Below are 12852 nucleotides of genomic sequence, written 5' to 3' on the forward strand. Positions count from 1 at the left end.
TTTCCCTTATGTATTGCCTTTTCCTACTCCTTTATTTTATTTAAAATTAACTATACCAAGTTAGTTTAGTCTTCAGAAGGGAGCCATAGTTTACTGTAAGCTTAATAGCACTAAAAATCTGAAGAAATTGACAGCAACATCCATCAGAAGCAAATGTGTTATTCCTAGAATGTAAGTAGAACTGTAGCACCAAGAGAAGTCTGAAGACAGTCTAGCAACTAGATTCTGGCTCATCAGAAAGTAATACATCTCAGTTATCTGAAGTAAAATGTAACTAATAATGTGACTAAAAGGTTTTTGTTGAATTTAAGTTAATTATGTACTCCAAAATACAGAAATAAGAGGAGGATTTGATGGATTATCAAATAGAAACATGCTGTGTTAAATTGTGTTTTTTTTTCCCCTGCAACAGGATTCTTGGGATGGCCAGCATATTCCAGTACTTTTCTCCATTTTTTGTGGTTTGTTAGTGGCGGTAGCCTATCATCTCAGCCGACAAAGTAGTGACCCATCTGTACTTTTGTAAGTGAAATCAATTAACATTATTGAGTTAAAGGGATTTAAATAAGTTGGCATTTTTTTCAAACTTCCAAGATTTCTCTTCTCAACACCTTTCCAAGTGCTGTTAGCCTAATTCTATATTACGTTTCAAAATATATTAACTTTGGGTGATTCTAACCGGGTTAAACCGGGTTAGGGGGGTATTTATCAGCTCTTCCCTTCCCAAATATTAAAACTATGTTTAAATAGGAATATTTTCATTATATGCTGGTTTATGGCATCTTAACCTTTTTAGAATATGTCATTTGCTAATGATTAAATAAAATTGGATCATTTGGTTTTTCTACCATAAGTTTTATTTGCTATCTGATATACTAGTGTTTACATTATAAATGTATTATTTATTTTTGCCTTTTTTTTTTTTTTTTTCTTTTTTAAATGTAAAGCTCTTTGGTGCAATCCAAGATTTTTCCAAAAACAGAAGAGAAAAATCCAGAAGATCCCCTGTCTGAAGTAAAAGATCCACTGCCTGAAAAACTTAGAAATTCCGTGGTAAGTTTTAGCTTTTTTAAATCACCTAATATATTTAAGTTTCAGATAGTTCATCATGTTATATAATGAACACCTTTCGAAGGTCTTAAGTAATTGAGGGGAATGTCAGTTACATTGAGTTAGATTAGTTGTATGTCGTTGGTTGCCTTTATTTTAAATTTTGACATGTTAAGAAATGTTCGTTTCTCAGACGTGGTTTCTCCATCAACCAGTATGCTGAACATCCACTTTTAGGTCAGATAAAATTAAGTACATAATATCATTGTTCATAGAATGTTTTATTCAATTTAAAGTAGGACTTGAAAGATAAATACTAATAAATGAGATTGATTTTGTTGTGCTTGGTGATAAAAGCTATGTTCTTGTAAGTCATCTACTAGTCTTTTAGTCTGTTACGTTTCTCAAGGGAACTCTGAAAAGTTGTGGGTGCATGTGTGTGTGTTTTTCCTGTTGAAGGAGAGAAAAATAAGCTGCAGTATCTTAATATGCTTAAGTAAATGCAGTAATTTTTTAATTTAGTGAATTATAATGCTGCCTATTTTTATTAGTAATTATTTAAAAAATGAATCCTATAGAAAATACATAAAATTGTTATTTTAGAATATTTCCATTTGTGAAAGACTGAGTTTATATAGGCCTTGAATTAGATATAGTATTTACCTTCAGTGGACTTGAGATTTTCATATATTCTTCAGAAAACTTTAGAAGTACAAAACTGCCTAAGGGCGTGATTTAAACTTTCTTTTTTTCTGATTTTTCATGTTAACAAAGAATGTTTAATGTTAAGTATAGTAACATATTCTGAATCTAGTTTATAAGCGTAAATTTAACGTGTCAATTGATGACCAAACAATGATATCAACAGGTTTCTGATTTTTTTACTACAATTGATAAGAGAACAAATATCTAGTAAGTAAAACAGGACATAAATGCATACAAAGTTTGAAAAGACCAATGAAAATATAACTTTGTAATCCAAAGGAATAGACCTGTACAAATCATAGCAGCAATTTACATACTTCATTTCCTTTTTTCATATGTAAAAGGAAAACTTACAAACCCGTGGAAGGAGATTTAAAAGACTTTGTTGTGGTGTGTTATTCAACGTGTGGAACTAAATAAGTTGTTTAATTTCCTGGGCATTACAGTGTCAAACCAAAATATGAGGAAATTGAGGAAGCAAATAAGATTTATTTTAACTAATTATTGTATATGAGAAATTTCTAGAAGTGCTAAAGAATGTCTATGAAAATTTTTTTTAAATTTTACCAGTTGGCAGTAAAATAATTTTTTTTAATTTAGTATTTGCTTAATTAATTTATATAGTTGCTTAATAATTCTGTTGTGTTCCGCAGAGTGAACGTTTACAGTCTGACCTAGTAGTATGCATGGTCATTGGTGTGCTGTATTTTGCTATTCATGTAAGCACAGTATTCACAGTATTACAGGTAAGGAATCATTTTATTCTTTTAATTTGGAAAAAAGAATTTTATTCATTTGGATTTGTTTCTAGTTTGATTGTAATGTTTTTTCATAGTGTTGAAAAATATGACTTTTTGTTTGTTTGATTTTAACAACAAACATTTATTTTCTCATAGTTTTTTGGGCCATGAAACTGGGAGTGGCTTAGCTGGATGATTCTGTGATGGTGCCATCACCTGGGGCTGCTTGTTCGTAGGCCTCCTTTTTTTCTATTGGCCAGAGACCTGACTTCTTCTCCACATGATCCTTACCATAGGTCGCCTGAATGTCCTCATGAAATGGCAGCTGATTTTCCGCAGAGCAAGTGATCCTAGGGAGAGAAAGCCCGATGTAGAAGGCATAACCTTTAATAACCTGATAGCAGAAGTGACATACTACCTCCTCTTTGGTATTCTGTTGGTCACAAAGACCAGCCCTGGACAAATGTGGGAAGGAAATACAAATGGGTGTAAATACTAGGAGGCGGAGATCACTGGGGACCAATTTGGAGACTGACTGCTGCGGTCTGTCCTCTGACACCCAGTGATTCACATTCTCCCCACTTGGAAAATACATTTATAAACTCCCTGTACAGATGGAAGTCTAAAATACTGTCTAAACCAGGTCCAGGTGTGGGTGAGGCTCCATATTGTTGTTTCTTGAGTACAGTAACTCCCACCCGTAGGCCAGATAATTACCATTTCCAGTACTCTTCATTCTGTTGTGTAGATCCGTATTTCCATATGGTGTCATTTCCCTTCAGCCTAAAAGACTTCCTGTAACTTGTAGGGAGAGTCTGCAAATTGTTTCAGCCTCTGTATATCTAGAAAAGCCTTTTTCACCTTTCGTTTTGAAAGATGTTTCAGTGGGTACAGAATTCTAGGATGACAGTTTTTTCTTCAGTACTCTAAAGATGTTGCTCCACTGTCTTCTCACTTGCATTGCTTCCAAATCTGCTGTTATTGTTTTTGTTCCTCTGTCGGTAACTTGCCTTTTTTCTCTGTTGCTTTTAAGATCGTCTCTTTATTACTGATTTTGAGTAATTCAGTTATGATATTCCTTGGTATAGTTTTTTTCATGGTTTTGTGCTTGGGGTTCATTGAGCTTCTTGAATTCACGAGTTTATAGTTTTCATCAAATTTGGAAAATTTTGGCCATTATTACTTCAAATGTTTTCTCTGTCCTCACTCCCACACCACCTCAGGGACTCCAGTTATATGTATCTTGTATCTTAGGCCTCTTCAAATGGTCCCACAGCCCACTGATACTCTTTTCCTTCTTTTTAGTTTTTTTTTTTTTTTAATGTTTAATTTTGAATAGTTTCCATTGCTCTGTCTTCAAGTTAATCTTTTCTGTAATGTATAATCTGCCACTAATCTCATCTAGTATATTTTTCATCTCAGATCTTACTATTTTTATCTTTAGAAATTCAATTCCTCTTTTTTTAATCTCATAGTCCTCTACTTTTTGAATATATGGAATTCAGTTATAATTTTTAACATCCTTGTCTACTAACTCTAACATCTGTGTCACCTATGGGCTGATTTTGGTTAATTTTTTGTTCCTCACTATGGATTGTGTTTTCCTGATTTTTGCATCCCTGGTAATTTGGATTGGATGCCATACATTATAAATTTCATCTTGTTGGGTGCTGGATATATATATATATATGTATTTTTTAATAATTTTCATTGAGCTTTAAGTGAACCTTTACAAATCAAGTCAGTCTGTCACATATAAGCTTATATATACCTTACTCCATACTCCCACTTACTCTCCCCCTAATGAGTCAGCCCGTTCCCTCCTTCCAGTCTCTCCTTTCGTGACAATTTTGCCAGTTTCTAACCCTCTCTACCCTCCTATCTCCCCTCCAGACAGGAGATGCCAACACAGTCTCAAGTGTCCACCTGATATAAGTAGCTCACTCTTCGTCAGCATCTCTCTCCAACCCATTGTCCAGTCCCTTCTATGTCTGATGAGTTGTCTTCGGGAATGGTTCCTGTCCTGGGCCAACAGAAGGTTTGGGGACCATGACCACCGGGATTCCTCTAGTCTCAGTCAGACCATTAAGTCTGGTCTTTTTATGAGAATTTGGGGTCTGCATCCCACTGTTCTCCTGCTCCCTCAGGGGTTCTCTGTTGTCCTCCCTGTCAGGGCAGTCATCGGTTGTGGCCAGGCACCATCTAGTTCTTCTGGTCTCAGGATGATGTAAGTCTCTGGTTCATGTGGCCCTTTCTGTCTCTTGGGCTCATAGTTATCGTGTGACCTTGGTGTTCTTCATTTTCCTTTGATCCAGGTGGGTTGAGACCAATTGATGCATCTTAGATGGCCCCTTGTTAGCATTTAAGACCCCAGACGCCACATTTCAAAGTGGGATGTAGAATGTTTTCATAATAGAATTATTTTGCCAATTGACTTAGAAGTCCCCTTAAACCGTGGTCCCCAAACCCCCACCCTTGCTCCGCTGACCTTTGAAGCATTCAGTTTATCCCGAAACTTCTTTGCTTTTGGTCCAGTTCAGTTGAGCTGACCTTCTATGTATTGAGTATTGTCGTTCCCTTCACCTAAAGTAGTTCTTATCTACTAACTAATCAGTAAATAACCCTCTCCCATCCTCCCTCCCTCCCCCCCCTCGTAACCACAAAAGTATGTGTTCTTCTCAGTTTATACTGTTTCTCAAGATCTTATAATAGTGGCCTTATACAATATTTGTCCTTTTGCCTCTGACTAATTTCGCTCAGCATCATGCCTTCCAGGTTCCTCCATGTTATGAAATGTTTCACAGATTCGTCACTGTTCTTTATCGATGCATAGTATTCCATTGTGTGAATATACCACAATTTATGTAACCATTCACCCATTGATGGACACCTTAGTTGCTTCCAGCTTTTTGCTATTGTAAACAGAGCAGCAATAAACATGCGTGTGCATATATCTGTTCGTGTAAAGGCTCTTATTTCTCCAGGGTATATTCCGAGGAGTGGGATTTCTGGGTTGTATGGTAGTTCTATTTCTAACTTTTTAAGAAAATGCCAGATAGATTTCCAAAGTGGTTGTACCATTTTACATTCCCACCAGCAGTGTATGAGAGTTCCAATCTCCCCGCAGCCTCTCCAACATTTATTATTTTGTGTTTTTTGGATTAATGCCAGCCTTGTTGGTGTGAGATGGAATCTCACCGTAGTTTTAATTTGCATTTCTCTAATGGCTAATGATTGAGAGCGTTATCTCATGTATCTGTTAGCTGCCTGAATATCTTCTTTAGTGAAGTGCTTGTTCATATCCTTTGCCCACTTCTTGATTGGGTTGTTTTTCTTTTTCTGGTTGAATTTTAACAGAATCATATAGATTTTAGAGATCAGGCACTGGTCGGAGATGTCATAGCTGAAAATTCTTTCCCAATCTGTAGGTGGTCTTTTTACTCTTTTGGTGAAGTCTTTAGATAAGCATAGGTGTTTGATTTTTAGGAGCTCCCAGTTATCTGGTTTCTCTTCGTCATTTTTAGTAATGTTTTGTATTCTGTTTATGCCTTGTATTAGGGCTCCTAACATTGTCCCTATTTTTATTTCCATGATCTTTATCGTTTTAGTTTTTATGTTTAGGTCTTTGATCCACTTGGAGTTAGTTTTTGTGCATGGTGTGAGGTATGGGTCCTGTTTCATTCTTTTGCAAATGGATATCCAGTTATGCCAGCACCATTTGTTAAAAAGACTATCTTTTCCCCAATTAACTGACACTGTTCCTTTGTCAAATATCAGCTGCTCATATGTGGATGGATTTATATCTGGGTTCTCAGTTCTGTTCCATTGGTCTATGTGCCTGTTGTTGTACCAGTACCAGGCTGTTTTGACTACTGTGGCTGTATAATATGTTCTAAAATTGGATAGAGTGAGGCCTCCCACTTTCTTCTTCTTTTTCAGTAATGCTTTGCTTATCCGAGGCTTCTTTCCCTTCCATATGAAGTTGGTGATTTGTTTCTCCATCACATTAAAAAATGTCATTGGAATTTGGATCAGAAGTGCATTGTATGTATAGATGGCTTTTGGTAGAATAGACATTTTTACTATGTTAAGTCTTCCTATGCATGAGCAAGGTATGTTTTTCCACTTAAGTAGGTCCTTTTTAGTTTCTTGCGGTAGTACTTTGTAGTTTTCTTTGTATAGGTCTTTTACATCTTTGATAAGATTTATTCCTAAGTATTTTATCTTCTTGGGGACTACTGTGAATGGTATTGATTTGGTGATTTCCTCTTCAATGTTCTTTTTTGTTGATGTAGAGGAATCCAAGTGATTTTTGTATGTTTATCTTGTTACCTGAGACTCTGCCAAATTCTTCTATTAGTTTCAATAGTTTTCTTGAGGATTCCTTAGGGTTTTCTGTGTATAAGATCATGTCATCTGCAAATAGAGATAATTTTACTTCCTCCTTGCCAATCCGGATGCCCTTTATTTCTTTGTCTAGCCTAATTGCTGTGGCTAGGACCTCTAGCACAATGATGAATAAGAGCGGTGATAAAGGGAATCCTTGTCTGGTTCCCGTTCTCAAGGGAAATGCTTTCAGGCTTTCTCCATTTAGAGTGATGTTGGCTGTTCGCTTTGCATAGATGCCCTTTATTATGTTGAGGAGTTTTCCTTCAATTCCTATTTTTGGGTGCTGGATATTTTTGTATTTGTAGAATATTCTTGGACTTGGTTCTGGGACACAATTAAGTTACTTGGCAACAGTTTGATCCTTTCAGGTCTTGTTTTTAAAAAACGATTTCTTAGGTGAGACCAGTATTAGCATAGGGCTATCTAATATTCTCCCTTTCAGTACTCTGCCCAATGCCCTGTGAATGTTGCACTTTTCCAGTCCAGCTGGTGAGAATAGGCACTATTCCTGGCCCTTTGTGAGTGCTGGACACTGTTCTTCCCACTAATCCTTTCAGGTGGTCCTTTTTCTGGACTCATGTGGCTTCCTCACACACATGATGTGATTAGTGTTCCCCTGAATACTTGAGGAAGATCCTCTGCAGATTTCCAGAGTTCCTCTCTCTGTATAGTTCTCTGTAGTATGCTGTCTGGGGAGCTCTAGCTTCCTTGTTCTCCCCAGACTCAGTTCCGTCTCCTTAACTCAGGGAGTACTAGGCTCCTCCTGGCTTCCCCCTCCTGCACTGTGGCCTAGAAACTCTTAAGGCTGTGATAAGGCTCATCTCATTTGTTTGCTTTCTCTTAAGGTTCACTGTTTGTCCCCTGTGTCTGTTGTTGTTATGTGCCATCAAATCGGTTCCGACTCATAGTGACCCTATAGGACAAAGTAGAACTGCCGCATAAGGTTTCCAAGGACCAGCTGCTAGATTCAAACTGCCAACCTTTTGGTTAACAGCCAAGCTTTTAACCATTGTACCACCAGGGCTCCTCCCTATGTCTAAAAAAAAAAAAAAAAAAGTCTAGTGTCTAGAAAATCATTGGTTCATATAGTTGATTCTGTTCTGGCTGTTTCATATGGGAGGGTAAATCTGGTCCCTGTTACTCTGTTTGGCTAGAAGTTAGGCTGTATTATTTAATTTCATTTAACATGTCTGCCTGTTTTTCCTTTTTTCCAGTTTGAACTGTTTAATTCCTAAACACTCACAAGCTGAGTAAGGCCCAGTGAGGTCTTCAGGGCTCAAGTGAAGGCTCCTTCATGTCTAAGAGGTTCCACAGTTTCTAAATATGTGACTTTTAATTTGAATACTTGAAATACTTGATTTTCTCTTTGAAATTTAGTCATATGTAAGAACTCTGTTCTAACAGTATACCACAAAAACAGAATACTTTTTTCCTCATCTTATTCTGCTTTTCTGTCAGACTTAGTTTTACTTAACTCACATCCTTTATCACTACTATTTTAAAACAATTCAGTACATTGCTCTGAAAGTCGCGTAGAACATTCTTGGACTAGCAAGTGATACACCTCAAGCCACTCCCTCATTATACAGTAGTGTGAGACACCAAAGAAAGTAGTTAACACATTTTTAAATGTCTGTAATACTTGAACAGGAGCCCTGGTGTTACAGTGGTTAAAGCACTCAGCTGCCAACCAAAAAGTCAGTGGTTTGAACCCATCAGCTGCTCTACAGGAACACGATGCGGCAGTCTCTTTCTGTAAAGATTTACAGCTTTGGAAACCCTGTGAGGCAGTTCTCTGTCCCATAGGGTTGCTATGAGTTAGAATGGACTCTATGGCAATGTATTTGGGTTTTGGTTTAATACATGAACAATTACATTCATTCATGACTTATTTAATTAAAAATCCAAAACCGTGCATACTGTTGAAATGTTAACTGTAGATGGATGTTCTTAGATTCCAAAATTGACTTTGCTATTCGCTGTCGTCAAAAGAAAATTGAACTGACAAATGATTCTTTCTCCTCTGGGTCTGAAAATCACTCCTAATTTTGTCAACATTTTTTTTTTCTTTTAGCCAGCTCTCAAGTATGTGTTATACGCATTAGTGGGCTTTGTGGGTTTTCTGACCCATTATGTGCTGCCTCAGGTTAGGAAACAGCTCCCATGGCACTGTTTTTCTCATCCCCTGCTGAAGACAGTGGAGTATAATCAATATGAAGTTCGAAGTAAGTATTTCATTAGCACTTTTTTTTAATGCTGTGGATTTGTGTGTGTGTTCGTAGATAGATGACTCAGTTAAATGAGAGTCACCCAGCAACACTTTGGCTTATGTTTATTTTACTTAGGTTTAAAGCTATTAATGCATTGTAGGATGCTTTAGTTTCAATTGAAGGAGGAACGGCAGTATTCCCATTGAATAAAGCTGGCTTCTGCCTAAATCGTTCTTCACAGACCTCTCACTAGTGAATCCTTCTTATGTGGCTGTGGCTGACCTTCTACCTCTTTCTGTGTGATTTTATACTTTATTCCAAATGTGCGCTAATAGGAACAATTATTATAAAATGTTTTTAACTTCTGACTTTATCAGCTCTTTTAGGTTCTCCTCTGGTAGGATACTGTCTCTGGTGGAAACAGGACCAAAGACCTCTCTATTCTCCCTATGTTTTGATTTAAAAATATTGCAAATAAAGCCCTTAAAGAAGATGTCACATTGTAAAGAAAACTGATGGGGATAAGGGTTGGGAGATTAGGGAACTCTAGAGCCTTGAAAGCTTTCTGTACCAAACTTGACTTTACATTCTCAAAACAAATTTATTAGGCCTTTTAGCAAAGTTGATTGAAGCATCACGTTACTGTAATCTCAATCACCAGTTTGATCCCGGAGACATTATTAAACAAACACTGATGTATAGGTTGCACTAACAGCACTGTGCAAGACCTGTTATAAAATATGTGCTCTTTGAATAAGGGAAAATGACACGAAACTGTGTAAGAGTCTACACCGATTTATTCCTGCCATCAGGAAAATAACTTGAGATACTTCTTTAATGTTAATGTCATTTTCATATATAAATGATAGCAGGTGTATCTAGTTTGTTTTAAAGATCAGCAGTTGTCACTAAAATAAATCATTGAGCATATTGTTTTCATTTTTGACCTTTATAGACCATTTAGTGTAAATTTTTATAAACTTTGAATCAGCATATCATTTTTGACTCATTAAAAGTATTAGGTAATAGCAGAGTTCTGTCCTCCTATTGATTTTAGCAGCTGAAAGAAAAATACTCTTCATTAAAGAACTTTCTAAGACCAGGTGACAATGTTTTCAGATAGCCCAAGTATCTTGTTTTAAATCTTTTAGTTAACTGTAAACACTTTCATCAATGAAATAGTATTAAAGTATTGGAAAAATATTATTGGCAATTAAAATGACTCTTAGGAGATCTGAATCCAGATCATGTCATACTTCCATATTTGTTCTGAGGTGTTGCATTGTATAAAATCTGTATGTGTGTGCATGTATGTGTACATATCTTAGCATTTTACAAGTGGATAATTTAATAGCCTCTTTCTTTTTGAGGGGAAGAGCAGCCTAATGATCTTAAGTAACCTTTCCTATAAGTTACAGGCATAAATGAGAAAAAGTTATGATTATAAACTGAAGTTTCAAGAATTAAAGTTTAAAGTGGAATTCATCTTAAGTAATATCTGAATTACAAATTTGGATGTGTCCCAGAAGTCATAGAAGTTGACAGTTGACCTAAGTACTAGGTTTCTTATGTTATTTATTTATAAAGACCAAAACTGAACCCGTTGCTGTCAAGTTGATTTCTACTCATAGCAATCGTATAGGACAGCGTAGAACTGCCCCATCAGGTTTTCAAGGCTGCAGTCTTTACGAAAGCAGACTGCCACATCTTCTCCTGTGGAGTTGCTGGTGGGTTCAAATCGTTGACCTTTTGCGTAGCAGCCAAGTGCTTAACCACTGTGCCATCAGGGCTCCTTTATTTATTTATAATAGAGCTAAATTTGAGTTGTAAGATTGTCCTTTTGCATCACATTGCCAAACTATTTTATACTTTAGGTGACATGTGGTCTTCTTGACTTGTATTGCCTTATTAGATGCAGCCACTGTGATGTGGTTTGAAAAACTTCATGTGTGGCTTCTTTTTGTGGAGAAGAATATCATCTATCCATTGATTGTTCTCAATGAGCTTAGTAGCAGTGCAGAGACAATTGCTAGTCCAAAAAAACTGGATACAGAGTAAGTACAATAGTCCTGTAATCTAAGTCTGACTACTGGGGAATAAGTAATGTCTTAAGTCATTGATCAAGTTACAAATAGTCACTGTCTATTTGATGCAAGGCACTGTGAAATAAAAAATTGAGGTGAAATTTTGTATTTGACTTCCCTTTTCTGAGCATCTGTTTTTGCTCATTGTTAACTAGTATTTTATGATTAGATAATAATTTTTAATATTAGATGACAGGTTTGGAAGACGGCTATTTTTGTATCCTATAGGCTATTTTTGTGTACCACATATGTGGTCAGTTGCCTACACAGTTATCCTTTAGGCCTGCCAACTAGAATAGGTACATGTTGTTGAGTAATAATTAATATATTTTTGACATCCAAGGGAGGCGGGGCCAAGATGGCGGACTAGGTGGACACTACTGCGGATCCCTCTTGCAACAAAGACTCGGAAAAATAAGTGAATCGATCACATACATAACAATCTACGAACCCTGAACAACACACACAGATTTAGAGACGGAGAATGAACAAATACGGGGAGGCAGCGATTGTTTTCAGAACCGGGAGCCAGCGTACCAGTCAGCGGATTTTCTGGAAAAACTAGTTTCCCAGTGATGGCTCGGAGACAGCAGTCCATATCAAACCACATAAAGAAGCAGACCATGACAGCTGCTACAACCCCCCAAACAAAAGAATCAAAATCTTTCCCAAATGAAGATAAAATCCTGGAATTATCAGATACAGAATATAAAAAACTAATTTACAGAATGCTTCAAGACATCACAAACGAAATAAGGCAAACTGCAGAAAAAGCCAAGGAACACACCGATAAAACTGTTGAAGAACTCAAAAAGATTATTCAAGAACATAGTGGAAAAATTAATAAGTTGCAAGAATCCATAGAGAGACAGCATGTAGAAATCCAAAAGATTAACAATAAAATTACAGAATTAGACAACGCAATAGGAAGTCAGAGGAGCAGACTCAAGCAATTAGAATGCAGACTGTGATATCTGGAGGACCAGGGAATCAACACCAACATAGCTGAAAAAAAATCAGATAAAAGAATTTAAAAAAATGAAGAAACCCTAAGAATCATGTGGGACTCTATCAAGAAGGATAACTTGCGAGTGACTGGAGTCCCAGAACAGGGAGGGGGGACAGAAAACACAGAGAAAATAGTTGAAGAACTCCTGACACAAAACTTCCCTGACATCATGAAAGACGAAAGGATATCTATCCAAGATGCTCATCGAACCCCATTTAAGACTGATCCAAAAAGAAAAACACCAACACATATTATCATCAAACTCACCAAAACCAAAGATAAACAGAAAATTTTAAAAGCAGCCAGGGAGAAAAGAAAGGTTTCCTTCAAGGGAGAATCAATAAGAATAAGTTCAGACTACTCAGCAGAAACCATGCAGGCAAGAAGGAATGGGACGACATATACAGAGCACTGAAGGAGAAAAACTGCCAACCAAGGATCATATATCCAGCAAAACTCTCTCTGAAATATGAAGGCGAAATTAAGATATTTACAGACAAACACAAGTTTAGAGAATTTGCAAAAACCAAACCAAAGCTACAAGAAATACTAAAGGATATTGTTTCTCAGAAAACCAGTAATATCAGATACCAGCACAATACAAGGTCACAAAACAGAATGTCCTGATATCAACTCAAATAGGGAAATCACAAAAACAAACAAAT

General features: G+C 36.6%; 1 protein-coding gene across 6 annotated transcripts in view; it reads left to right on the plus strand.

Moving 5' to 3' along the window:
• Positions 1–12852, plus strand: part of PCNX1 (pecanex 1) — a 187594-nt gene that overhangs the window by 121704 nt on the left and 53038 nt on the right. For all 6 annotated transcript variants that reach the window (XM_064292658.1, XM_064292660.1, XM_064292659.1 and 3 more), the window contains 5 exons: positions 413–522; positions 948–1053; positions 2409–2501; positions 8959–9109; positions 11007–11148. In XM_064292658.1, coding sequence (XP_064148728.1) covers positions 413–522; positions 948–1053; positions 2409–2501; positions 8959–9109; positions 11007–11148 — 602 coding nt within the window. The remainder of the gene's footprint in view (positions 1–412; positions 523–947; positions 1054–2408; positions 2502–8958; positions 9110–11006; positions 11149–12852) is intronic.

The sequence above is a fragment of the Loxodonta africana genome, chromosome 10 (assembly GCF_030014295.1).
Source record: "Loxodonta africana isolate mLoxAfr1 chromosome 10, mLoxAfr1.hap2, whole genome shotgun sequence".
Classification (NCBI taxonomy): Eukaryota; Metazoa; Chordata; class Mammalia; order Proboscidea; family Elephantidae; genus Loxodonta; species Loxodonta africana.